This window comes from Cheilinus undulatus, linkage group 4 (genome assembly GCF_018320785.1).
Source record: "Cheilinus undulatus linkage group 4, ASM1832078v1, whole genome shotgun sequence".
Classification (NCBI taxonomy): domain Eukaryota; kingdom Metazoa; phylum Chordata; class Actinopteri; order Labriformes; family Labridae; genus Cheilinus; species Cheilinus undulatus.
Genome location: NC_054868.1, coordinates 10,170,971 through 10,183,692, shown reverse-complemented (window position 1 = coordinate 10,183,692; position 12,722 = coordinate 10,170,971). Strand labels below are relative to the sequence as shown.

The 12,722-nt window shown below is 39.4% G+C and overlaps 1 protein-coding gene across 1 annotated transcript; it reads right to left on the bottom strand.

Moving 5' to 3' along the window:
• Positions 1 to 1,786: 1,786 nt before the first annotated feature.
• LOC121508762 (cyclin-dependent kinase 12-like) lies at positions 1,787 to 12,324 on the bottom strand. Its single transcript, XM_041785838.1, has 4 exons — positions 12,146 to 12,324; positions 8,441 to 9,136; positions 8,245 to 8,346; positions 1,787 to 6,112 (listed from the first exon to the last, which is right to left on the bottom strand). The coding sequence occupies exons 2-4, from the start codon at positions 9,080 to 9,082 to the stop codon at positions 4,610 to 4,612; spliced, it is 2,247 nt and encodes a 748-aa protein (XP_041641772.1). The 5' UTR covers positions 9,083 to 9,136; positions 12,146 to 12,324; the 3' UTR covers positions 1,787 to 4,609.
• Positions 12,325 to 12,722: the final 398 nt, after the last annotated feature.

The window sequence follows — 12,722 nt, the reverse complement described above, 5'->3', positions numbered from 1 at the left end:
ACATTATTTTACTTTGGACACAGCAAAACTACACCCACCCCCCAAAAAAAACTACCAGGGTCTGAATTATTAGCCCCCTTGATGCTAATAGTCAGTAGTTGTGTCTCCTTTTTGCTAGATAACAGCCTTGTTGCAGGTTTTTTTTTTTTTTTTTACAAGTTTCAGACATGTTTCCTGGGGAATTCCAGCACATTTTTCTTCTGTCTCTCAAGCTCCTCCAGATTTAAAGTCTTCTGGCATGGACCTTGGTCTTTAATTAACCCCACAGATTTTCCATGGGATTCAAGTCAGTCAGTAACATTCAACTATGATTGCTGTTGTGTTAGGAGACAAAGCGATGACCCAGACTCAGTTTTGCTGCTGACTGCTTTAGGTTTTAATTCTCAAAATCTTCACATGTCCTTCTATCTTCATGATTCCTTCTACCTTTAGGAGAATCCCAGTTCCAAACACACTAAATAATCCCCACAGCATACAAATCCCTTACTCTGTTTAACAGCGCTAGGAAACACATAAAAAAAAACAATTTCCTAGGAGGGCTAATAATTTCATCCTTATCTGATTACAAAGCCATTTCTAAGGCTTTGGGACTCAAAAGAATGAAATTGAGAACCATTATCCACAAATGAAGAAAACTTGGAACATTGGTGAATCATCAGAGGAATGGCTGGTCAACCAAAATGACTCCAAAAGCGCAAAGACAACTTGTCCAGGAGGTTGCAAAAGAATCTGGAGCAACATCTAAAGACCTGCAGGCCTCACTTCACTCAGTTAAAGTCAGTGTTCATGATTCAACAATAAGAAAGAGACTGGCCAGAAGTGGCATCGATGGAAGAATTCTGAGGCCAAAACCAGTGCTGACAAAAAAAGAGTACAAAGGTTTGCCTCTCATTTAAAAAAAAAAAAAAAAAAAAAAATCATCTTGATGATCCCCAAGACTAATATTGATAAGATGAAAGCTGAACTTTCTGGAAGGGTTGCATTCTGTTACATCTGTAGTAAAGCTAACACAGCATTTCATAAAAAGAACATCATCCCAATAGTCGAACATGGTGGTGGTAGTGTGATGGTCTGCGGCTTTGCTGCTTCAGGACCTGGATCACTTGCTAAAATTGATGGAACAATGAATTCTGCTCTCTACCTGAAAAATCCAGAAGAAAAATGTCTGGCCATCAGTTCATGACCTCGAGCTCAAGCACACTTGGGTTATGCAACAGGATAATGGTCCCAAACAAACCAGCAAGTCCACCTCTGAATGGCTTGAAAAAAAACTGAAGGTTTTGGAGTGGCCTAATCAAAGTCTGGACTTAAATCTGATTGAGATGTTGTGGCATGACCTTAAACAGGCTGTTCATGCTCAAAAATCCCCATTGCAGCTGATTTAAAACTATTCTGCAAAGAAGAGTGGGCCATAATTCCTCCACATAGATGTCAAAGACTCATCACCAGTTAATGCAAATGCTTGCTTGTAGTTGTTGCCACTAAGTGTGGTACAACCAGTTATTGGGGGCAATTACTTTTTCACACAGGGCCAGATGATTTGGATGGCTTTTTTCACTTAATAAATGAAATCATCATTTCAAAAACACATTTTGTATTTACTCAGGTTGTCTTCACCTAACATAAGCATTTGTTTGATGATCTGAAACATTTAAGTGTGATAAATGTGCTAAAAAAATCAGGAAGGGGGCAAATACTTTTTTGCAGCACTGTATCTATCTGTGTAGTTTATAAACAGAAACTCAAGTTTCAATGAAACACACAAAGAATTAGTTCATTTGTTGCATCATTTACTCCAAATCAATGTGTTTAATATTACTCAATTTAAATTATTTACACAATACATCTCTGCAACTGTACACAAAAAACAATAGGTAACAACCTACAAACCAAATAGCTTTAGTAAAGAGCAGGTTTAATTATTGTAGGTTGACCAAAGCCAAAGAGACTGAACACCAGACCGTGGTGTTTATTTATTAGGACAAAGTCCTGTTTCCACAAAATTTCCTTTAGACAAATATTACTCACACAGCATCTATAATGTACCACATATGCATGGTTATTTTAAAGACAAAATTAAGAAAACAAAGGTTTGAAATAATAGAAAACACTTTCTGGTCTTAATTTTCTCTAGCATAACACTCTGCTATGGGCATGGATCTGAAACATCATCTGGGACTCTCAATAACTTTTGATCATCATAAAGTCTTGGTGAAACATAAGATGCTAATTCTGTTTTCAGTTATATTTGGTCTCATCTTTATGAAGCTGGACAGGTTGCCTCTAATTGTATTATGGCCACCTCAAACTTGAAAATGTCCTCCTTTTTTTACAATGCCACATCAAACTTTGAGTCAACCTTTCATGACTCATCCAAAAGCTTTCTGTGGGCACTTTGAAAACATTTCCAGCTGAAATACTTTCTCCCCGTTTTAAGTAATGCCACCATTGGTCTTAACTTGATCAATTAAACTGGAGAAAAGATTCAGGAAAAGATTGGCTCCCAGCCCTTGAATCTGGATCACAGACAGTTACGGTGTATTTCCACCTAGCAGTTTGGTTTGATACTTTAAAGTCTGATCATGCCAATGTCAATCCAGCCTCACTTGTAGTGCTGGGAATTACTTCTCTATGTAAAAATCCAAATTATATGACTCAGCTCAGTGATAAAAGGCATCTTTTGACTCCCTTACGCTCCTGATTTGGTACATTTTGACTTTGTCTATCAAATAACAAAATTGTAATAAAGGAGCCAATGGGAGCCAGCTCAACACATTTCCCATTTCCTGTAAAAGCAAGTTCATGACAGAAATGAGGGAAAAAAGCTGTTCATCTTAGTGCAAAACATAGCCTGTTTTGTTTGTTCATTCTCACCACTGTCACAAGTGAAGTGAAAATTCTTTCTGCAAATAAACAGACTGTAGTGAGTCTAATTCCACCCTTTAGAGTTGGGAAGGTATGCTTAGTAGCCCAAGAAGGGTGACAAAAGTAGAATGATACAGATCAGTTATTTTGGTACCTTTCCAAAGTCCTGACATTGGAAATGAATAATTGTATATTGAACAAACCAAAGTGAGCCTGACTGCTTGGTGGAAACACAGCTTTCGAGATATTACGTTAGTTTATTTATTTATTTATTTTTTAACAAAGCTGTTTGAACAGGTTGCAGTCATTCAGTCAATTATTTTTTGAGGAGGAAACCTTTTTAGATTATTCAAGTCACAGTAATTACTTTCTAAATCATGAACACAAAGAGCCCTAACTTTAAAATAAGTACATGATACCCAAGAGCTTGCGGCAGCCCAACTTGCACCCTTTAACATCCTGAGGGAGGTTTTTAAGTATTTCTAAGGATTTAAATCAACAGGTTTGTCCTCTGGTAGAGGAGGAGACCTCTATGGAGAACTGTGATGAAATTTAACAAAGAGCTTTCAGATTCTGTTTTTTAGCCTTTCATATTTCTCCTTCATTTCCCAGTACAATGACACACCTTAAAAACAAAAATGTGCAGATATGTGACTATTAAATGCAAGCTGATTAAGTTCTTTTTCTCTAGGGCTGGGCAATATATTGAGTTTGTAAGATATATTAATTGATTTTCAAGCGAGAAGTGTGAGGCAATATCATTTATATAGTGTATTGATTTGGGAAAAAAAAGACGGTTTCCAGTAAGAAAGCCATAAATATGCTTACTGATGGCTACTGATCACGAGAAAATCTCTTCAAATGCCATGTCTAAATGAGGAATCATTGTGCAATGTATCTAATTAAGGAGCATTTCACTTTTAAGTTAAAACCTAACAATATAAAGACCTGGCAACAAAAACAGAACTCCAAGACACCCAATGATGGACACTTTTTTCTCACCAGTTTCATCTTTTTTTAAACATTACCAACATATTTTTGCAATTTAGACAGTGCTCCCTCTCTTTTAGTTAAAATATTACTTTAAAGATTTTGTTATTTTTATAATGTTTTCTTTGAATTCTCTTTAACCAGGAAAACCCCAGAGATAAGAATCCCACCTAAGAGTGTCCCGGCCACTTTAAGATGCATCAAATCATTTAAATACCTGAAGTTTTATTATTTTCAAGCACAACATATTTAACAATGTAACATTTTTAACAAACTACAGAAATGTAGCCAATGTTTCTGGTACAATTTAAAGTCTGTAAAAGTTTGTCTAAAAGCTTGTATAGTATACAAAAAACTGCCCAATGCTGAGTGTCTAGGATTTCTATTTTTGTTGCTGTGATTTAAAAAATGTTCAAGTACTGTTTGATTTTTACTAAAATCATTTAAAAGTTTATAACTCTGGTGTTATGACAACCATTTGTTGCTTTTTAAGAGGAGAAATAAATTGAAATAGATATTCTGTTTTGTCCATACTGCCCAGCCCTATTCTTAAAATATTGATTCAGGGGATCACTGAAAAGACATATTTAATTAATCTGAAATAAAGTCCAAAGTTGTGTTTTGTGGTATTGATTTGACTCACTGAAGCCCAAAATGTTCAATTTCTAAATAACTTATAACCTAGTTTTTTCTACAGGAGAAAAAATACTATTCAGAAATGTATCATTCACTTTTAAAGTCAGTGCAGCCATCTTCAACCAGCTTTTTTTGTTTTAATGACCTGCAAACAGCGAGGCCTCTGTTTTTTATGCTGTGTGTTGCTCGTAGGCTTAATTAGGTTCATATGTGGAAGGTTTAAAAAGGGCGGTTGAGGATTGCTAACTTGTTGTGGGTATAGATGCCTCGCTTGAGGGAGTATACCTGGGAAAAAATTCAAATTTGGGACACGAGGCCCAGGGAGGAGGGGAGACTGGCGGGGAAATAAAAACCTGGGTCCAACGTGGGGCAAAAATGGAGGCAGAGCAGAAGGGAGGGCTGGAGGAAGAGTGGGTGGAAAAGCTCGAGGCAATGTTGGGGGCAGAGCTGGTGGAGGAGCTGGAGGCAGAGAGGGAGGTAGGGAGGGCGGGTGAACTGGAGGAAGAGAGGAAGGCAGAGAGGGAGGTAGGGAGGGCGGATGAGTTGGAGGAAGAGAGGAAGGCAGAGAGGGAGGTAGGGAGGGCGGATGAGTTGGAGGAAGAGAGGAAGGCAGAGAGGGAGGTAGGGAGGGCAGATGAGCTGGAGGCAGAGAGGAAGGCAGAGAGGGCAGATGAGCTGGAGGCAGAGTGGGTGGATGAGCTGGATATGGAAGTGGTGAGCTGTTTACTGGAGAGTAAACCGGCATCACAGGTGAAGGAGATGGCTCTGACACACTGTATGTGTGATTTCGAGAGAATGCTTGGGGGGCATTCCTTTGTTCTTGAGAGTTTGTTTTACAGTCCTCCCAATCATGTAAAGTTTTACTGCTAGATTCCTTCTCATACTCCACAGATTGAAGTATTTCTACTTGATGTACTTGTATTTCATCCCTCAGGGCACTATCTGTGTCCCTCCTTGTGTGATAATCCTGAGTCGTTGGACTAAAACTTGATCTACTTGATGATGATCTGCTTTGACGTCTTGGTGAGTATGCTCGCCTCGTGTTCCTTTCCCTACTTCTTCTACGACAGCCCGACCTGTCGCCATCTCTCTTTCCATATAACCGCTCCTGGATCCGATGTGACATTTGGCCCAGTTCCTCAAATCCTAAATTCATACCAATTGCCTGCAAAACGTCCTGCATCTGCCTGTGCTTGTGCTCATCCTCAGGAGTTAAAGTTATCTTTTCCACGACCGATGGAGACCTAGATCTACTGCTGGAGTTGAAGTCACTGCGTTCCCCATCAACCCCTCGCAGGGGTCCTTCATCAGACAGATAGCTCTTCTTTGGGATAAAGGGCTCATGGGGGGGCGAAGCTAGTCTCTGAGGTCCAAAGCTCTCGCTGTAACGTCCATGTTTGATCCAAGCACAAGTCGGGGACCACGGTCTGTCCTCAGAGTCTATGAAAGGAATGGGAGAGCGTGGTCGAATTCTCTCTCCTTCACAGTTCTGAGTCACTATTTTGGTAAGTGTGTCCACATTTACACCCTTGTTGAGCACATCTAGGAAACGTTGGAAACCCTTGGCCTTCTTCTGCTCAGGAGCAATAGAGGCTTGGTGGGAAACATCTCTCTCAAAAGACTAATGGAAACACACAAAGGAAACCACAATTAGCGGACAATCATTAGCATTTATGACTAATTAAACATAGAAATGGAACAGCATGTGGGACACTGTAGCCATCAAACACACAATTCCCTCAGATATTAGACTTCAGGATTTAAAACCAACACTTCTGGGCCCTCTCCGATATGATCTGTATAAAAACATATTAAAGTGGCATGTGATGATGGGACACTACTGTTAGCCTTTCAGTGATAAACCTGAATGAAGGGGATGGTGTAAAAGCTCCATTCCCCTGACTCATTTATCTCAATGTAAATTAAACCACATGTAAACTGCATTGCCGGTAAGCTTGTTGGTCAGATGCTGCTTTCTGCTGATGTTCTCTATACTGAACCTTAGAGCTAGGCAATTAATGAGTTTCAATTTCAGTCCCACAATCATGAAAACAAGATGATCAAGATTAAATGATTACTAATCCCTTGTTGTGTTGTACTCACTTTGCTCTGGGGTTTTGGTATGAGCTTTAATTGTATTATTTCAAGCATGAGTACATAATCACTATTTAATCACTAATTAAATTCATGATTTTTTATATTGATTTAATCATGTTTAATTATTTCTGAATATTGTGGGGGTGGTGGAAATTATTAGATCTTTTATCAGTCTTTTATTGCTCCTGAATAGCCATCACTGTACGTACTGTTATTCTGTTTATTTATGTCACCTGCCAAGGGACTACGGATGTAAATTAACATTTTTGCCAACTTGGCATGTTTACATTTGTCTTTAATGTTTATGTTCATTTATGTGCTCTGCCCCTTTTAAACAAAATGAGTATTAGCATGTTACAGCCTTCTTTATTAAGCAAGTCTAGTTCATTAAACCTTCGGTTCAGTGTGAGTTTACAGTTTCACTGGTCATCATGACGGGCTGCTGCAGGTTACAAACAGACCATTCAATGGAGGGGTGGAAGATGAACCATCATCATGATCCAAAAACTTCTCTTTCCTCTAAGTCCTTCCACAAAACTAAGCCTTTTAGTACTGTGCCCCTTATATAATGCCCCTGCCACAGTACATCCATCTTCTTCCGCTTATCCAGGGTCATGTCAGGGTGGCAGCAGGCGAAGAAAGTACACCCAGACATCCCCCTGGGTCTGTCTCTGGGTCCCTCCCAGTTGGATGTGCCCACAAGACCTCCACAAGAGGGAAGGCACCCAGGAGGCATCCTGATCAGATGCCCAAACCACCTCAGCCTTTTTTTCCTTTTGACGTGAAGGAGCAGCATCTCAACTTCAAGATCCTTCCAGATGTCAGAGCTCCTCACCCTATCTCTAAGGCTTAGCCCAGCCGACTGCTTTTACCTGCAACCTTATGCTTTTTCAGTCATTACCCAGAGTTCATGACCATAGGTGAGGGTTGGGCCACAGTACTAGTCTAGATAAAGGAGTAGCTCTCCAGGAGCACCAGCAGTGCGTGCATCCCATTATATAGCCAAAAAAATATGAAACACAAGGGTGGGGCCCTTAGGACTCTGCCCCACACATCAAATAAAATAATTATAACCTTATTTATACAGCACTTTTAAAAACAAGGGTTTACAAAGTGCTTTGCCAAGCAGAAAAACAAAGCAGCAGAACCCAACAAGAGATAACGAGAGCAAAGCATTAACTCCAGAAAACACTCAAGGTAAGAGAACCTAAACAGGATCAAACCCCAGGCTACATGTTCAACCCAAACAACATTATAACTGAGACAACATGAGACATTATTAGGACTAAAAAACCAAAGAAATAATGAGTACTGATATCCCATGACATCATCAGAACTGAGAAAGCTAGGACGTCAGTAGAACAAGACATCCTGAGATATCACAGGAACTAGGAAATCATGAGACATTGTAAGAACCCACTATCGCCTGGCCAACACAGGGACCCAAGCACAAAAACCTGAGACAAAGGGGACTGAAGTTTTAAAAGGCAAGTAAAAGAGAAGCAATAAGAACTAAAAACATCAACAGAGGTAAAATTGTGAATGAAATATAAATGTAAAAGAACAAGTATGAGGAAAAATATATTTTAATTTTATTATCAAATACTTGTATTTAGTTACTTCTACTACTGTTGAACTGCTGTGAAATGAACCCACCTGTCCACCAGATCCATTCAAAGGAAAGCTCGCTCTATCATGACGATGTTCCTCATATTCTGGAGGAGGGCTTTCATTCCTCTCTCTGGGGTTGACATAATTCTGTTTGATTTGGAGAAAAACGCTTCATTACAATGGATTTTCATGATGAATGATAATTCCTTCACTGAAACCAATAGTGTTTGATGAGACTCACCTTGGTAGAGTAATCTTGCGATTGTCTCCTTTCTTGCGAACGGTCCCAGCTTCTTTCCCGGCTCTCTCTATCTTTGTAATATCCAAACGATGGTCTGCGCATTGAATCATCTTGTTGGCTGTAAGGGAATTCCTCATGCCGGTATTTGGGTCTCGAGTCTTGTGTTATTCTCCTGCATTGGAAATCTTCATCATGTGGTTGACGTTGTTGGCGATCTTTAAAATCCTTTTTTGTATGCAAGTGGAAATAACTGTCAGGAGAAAAGCGGCTGGAGTTATCCTCAGTGTCACGCCTGTATCTGTTATCATCCCCATTGTCCTCTGTAAACCTCCGCTTTTTCTTTTCTGAAGAACCCCAATCAGACGAAGAAACACGTCTCCTCCCAGGACTCTTTCTACTCCAGTCTCTGTTCAGTGAGTCTCTGCTGTACGGCCTCTTAGGTGAGTCACTGTACTCTCTACTTCTGCTTCTCCTCTCTGCACTTCTGTGCCCATCCCTACCATAGTTATGATAGGAATCCTGCTCTTTATCCCAGTGAGGTTCCCATCTTTCTTCACATCTGTCATTATAGTCATCCCACTGCCTTGAACTTCTCTCACTGTACTGACCCCTGTGACCATAATCAGACCTGTTGGAGTGCATCCTCTCATCTCATCTCATCAGTTCCAACTGCTAAGTTGATTCCAAAGAATGGAGCTTAAAAAAGACAGGAAAAACTGTTTTAAAAACACAAGATACGTTTCAAAACACTTAATGAAGCAAACAAGTATTAATAAAAGGCTGCACAACAGAGCATCAGTAGCCACATTGGTAATACTGTGGCTAAAATGTCAGCGGTATGGAAACACTTACAGATTGAGAGTGAAAACAGTCCAACGGCCACTTGCAGCATGTGTAACATTTAATTACGTATGTAACTTTATTTTAGACTAATTATTGAACTGAAACAGCTATTACAGTATTCAGAGTACAAATTTGATTTTAAGTGTATACAACGTTAATAGCTCTACCAAATTAAATGGAATAAGCATGAGACATCTAGTAGTTCTGAGATCTGAAGCACTCAGAGGGATTGTTGATAAAAAGCCTTTATTTCTCGAGAGCTACAGAACTATAAAAACATGCCAACATGTTTCAGCCATACAGGCCTTCATCAGGGCAGTTACAAAACAGCAGCCAAGCTGCTTCCTTTAAAGGTTCTCAACAGGTCACATAATTACTAAAAGTCACATGATAAAGTCAAAGGTTGCACAATTAAAAGATGTAAAGCGGCCAGTTCAATAAATCCATGATGCCTAAGTACATTAAACACGACAATATTAAAAATATGTACTCCCTTTACACTGAATTGAGAAATCCAGTTCCCATTCAGACCAGGAAATTTTGTTGCTTTTAATGTATATATCCAAAAGGACTCTCTTTGTAAGAGCTTTTTTAATCCGTCTCCTCCTATGATTAAACTCTGTGTGTGCTCAATGTCTGATATTTTCAGAGAGTTGCAGCTGCCATGATTAGCCTCTCTGTAATGTAAAGCAATAGGATACTGTGGATTTCCTGTTATAATGGCTTTTATGTTCTGCAAATCTTGCCTTCAGTTTACAACTAGTTCCCCCCATGTAAAAACATCCTCAAGGACATTCAAGTCTGTGAACTACAAAACAAGTGCTCCAGTTTAGAAAAGACTTCATGTCAAACTTCTGACATCTCTAAAGTAGCTGTTTTTTTGTGATACTGTCACATTGTACTTTCACCACTTTCAATGACCTATTCTGGTGCCTATTTTGTGTCTTGGGGTGGGGGGGTGGGGGTGGGGGAGCTTCTCACCAGTTGATCATTTAGGGGCTCACCTGAAGCTGATAGAAGGAGCATCAGGGAGGGCTTCTCTAAGAGATGTGTCACTTTTCAATATATCCCAATGTCTTTTAATTACTTGTTTGATTTGGTTTGCTTTGCAGCTATACTGGGTCACAAAACACACTTGATTTGGTGGCTGTTGATGCCTCTATTCTTTAACCAGCTGCTCTCTAGGGAGATCTTTTGCTTTGTTGTAAGCTGCAGTGATAGTCTTCTCCGAATATCCTTTCTTCTCAAATCTGGGACTCAGATCTTGGGCATTTATTTCAAAGTCATTTGCTTAATCAAAGATTTGTTTAACTCTTTGAAACTGACCAAAGGTATGTTATGAATCAGCCAGGGAGGATGAAAACTGTCTGCTCTCAAAATGGTGTTACAGACAAATGGTCTTCTAAAAATGGTTGTATGTAAGTCACTGACACCATCAAGAAAATGGATATTGTCTGATGAAAAGACTTAACCTTAAATTCTTATTGTTTTATTGAGATATGAATGAAAATGTTCAAGTTCTGACTCTGATCCTGACCAAAGTAAGAGAATGTCATTTGTATCTACCCCGCCATATGATTTTATCTAGGTAGACATTCTGGCTGGAAAACACAAACTTCTCCCTGGGTCCCATAAGCAGGTTGGACTAGATTGGAACAAAACATGCTCCCATACCTTTCTTCTGTTTATAAAATTGATTCTAAAATAGAAAAAACATTGTTTACTAACTTAAGAAAATAGATATATTTACTGAAGTTATTTTTGTGAACAAAGACCATTGAAACTCTAATCTATCCACATATGAGTAGTGGATTGGGATTCAGAATCGGTAGATACTCATTACTAAAAATATCGGATGAGGATAGGAGGCCAAAAATGCTGACCGGGAGAGACTTCATTTCCAGCGTTGTAACCACAGCAACAGATGTAAAATCCGACCGTTTGGTAATTACTTGTTTTTACTTACCAACAAAAAGGCTTAGAAAACCCCTCGTGACTACGGCCTAAACTGCATAGAAACGTTGCACACGTATCGAAAATTGTGACAAGCTTACAGTAATGTAATTAAAGGGAGATGTTGTCAGCTGCTATCAACTTAAGGCAAATAGTTCACCCCAACTTACAGATCCAACAACCGCCTTGACCAAGAAATTAATTATTCCGATTAAGGTCTTGCTATAGTTTGTAGTATTTCTTATCATGTAGTAATCTTCTTACCATACACATAGCACTCAGGTTTAACTAAAGGTTAGCCTTCGGAATATTTTGTGCGCATGTCAACGTCTATACTACTTTTCTAACCGCTTCTGCTCGCTGTAGAATTTCAAGTGTACTAGTTAAACAAGTGACCGTGTTACCTGGTGAACTGCGGTTGAAAGCGTCTATGGTTGTCATAGATACAAGAAATGTTAAAAACATAGGCTTTCCTTGTGAAATTAGAACTTAATTTAGGAATTACCTGGTGTAAATATAATGACATTATCGTAAAAATGACAAAAAGGCATCCGCGAGGATGCTTTGCGTTTCCAGTTTCTGTTATGAAACGACAATATTAGACGCATTTGGCTTAAAGTCTCAAGTTAACACGGTCACTCATTCAACCATAACATCGGCCGACTGCAACGTAGCCTAGCAGGCTAGTTTGACTTTAGCTAGCACAGGAAAAAGTTAACCCACAAAGAACGGTAACTGGCATTGCAAGAGCTTTAAGAGACCACTGATTATAAAAGCAATTAAATGCAACACCTCACGAACCGGTTCGAAAAGAAAAATCTTTTCAAAAAATGCCTTGGACAGAGAGTAGTTAACATAACGCTGTTAGCCTACTGTTCACCATAGCACTCAATATAAACTTAAGGTTACCTTCTTACTGGAAGACTCCGCTTTCTGAAAGAAGCAGGGCCTTGAAGATGAAAATATGCCCGTAAATTTGTAATAACATGCACCACAGCAAACTATGAGCATACAAGCGATACACTGAAACCCCAAATTTCACAGGGGTTGTGCGCGCGACTGGTTATTCATCTTCTTCTTCTTCTTCTACGTCGTCTTCTTTTTCTTCTTCTTGATTTCCGGCAGGCTGTGCACTGAATAGTGTAATGCTGTCCTCCACCGACTAAAAGTATATGTTCAACTCAAATCTTGTAGTAAATGCCTGTCGTGTGCAGGAGTCTTAATAATGCTTTACTAACAGCCTGAGAGTTGGTCCCTGGATAAAAGATAGATTTAAAGGAGAAACATGGGAGACCCAAATCCGACAGTTCTATAAATAGCGCCTGTCTTTCCTTCCGGTAAATGGAGCAAACAAAAACCACATGCTGTGCTGTCTCTTCTCCCCCACATTGACATAACTCCTGTTATGGTGTTTCCCTATTACATTCATATATGTAGCGACACCACAGTACCCCAGTCTCAGTCTAGTTAGGACCACATCATCTTT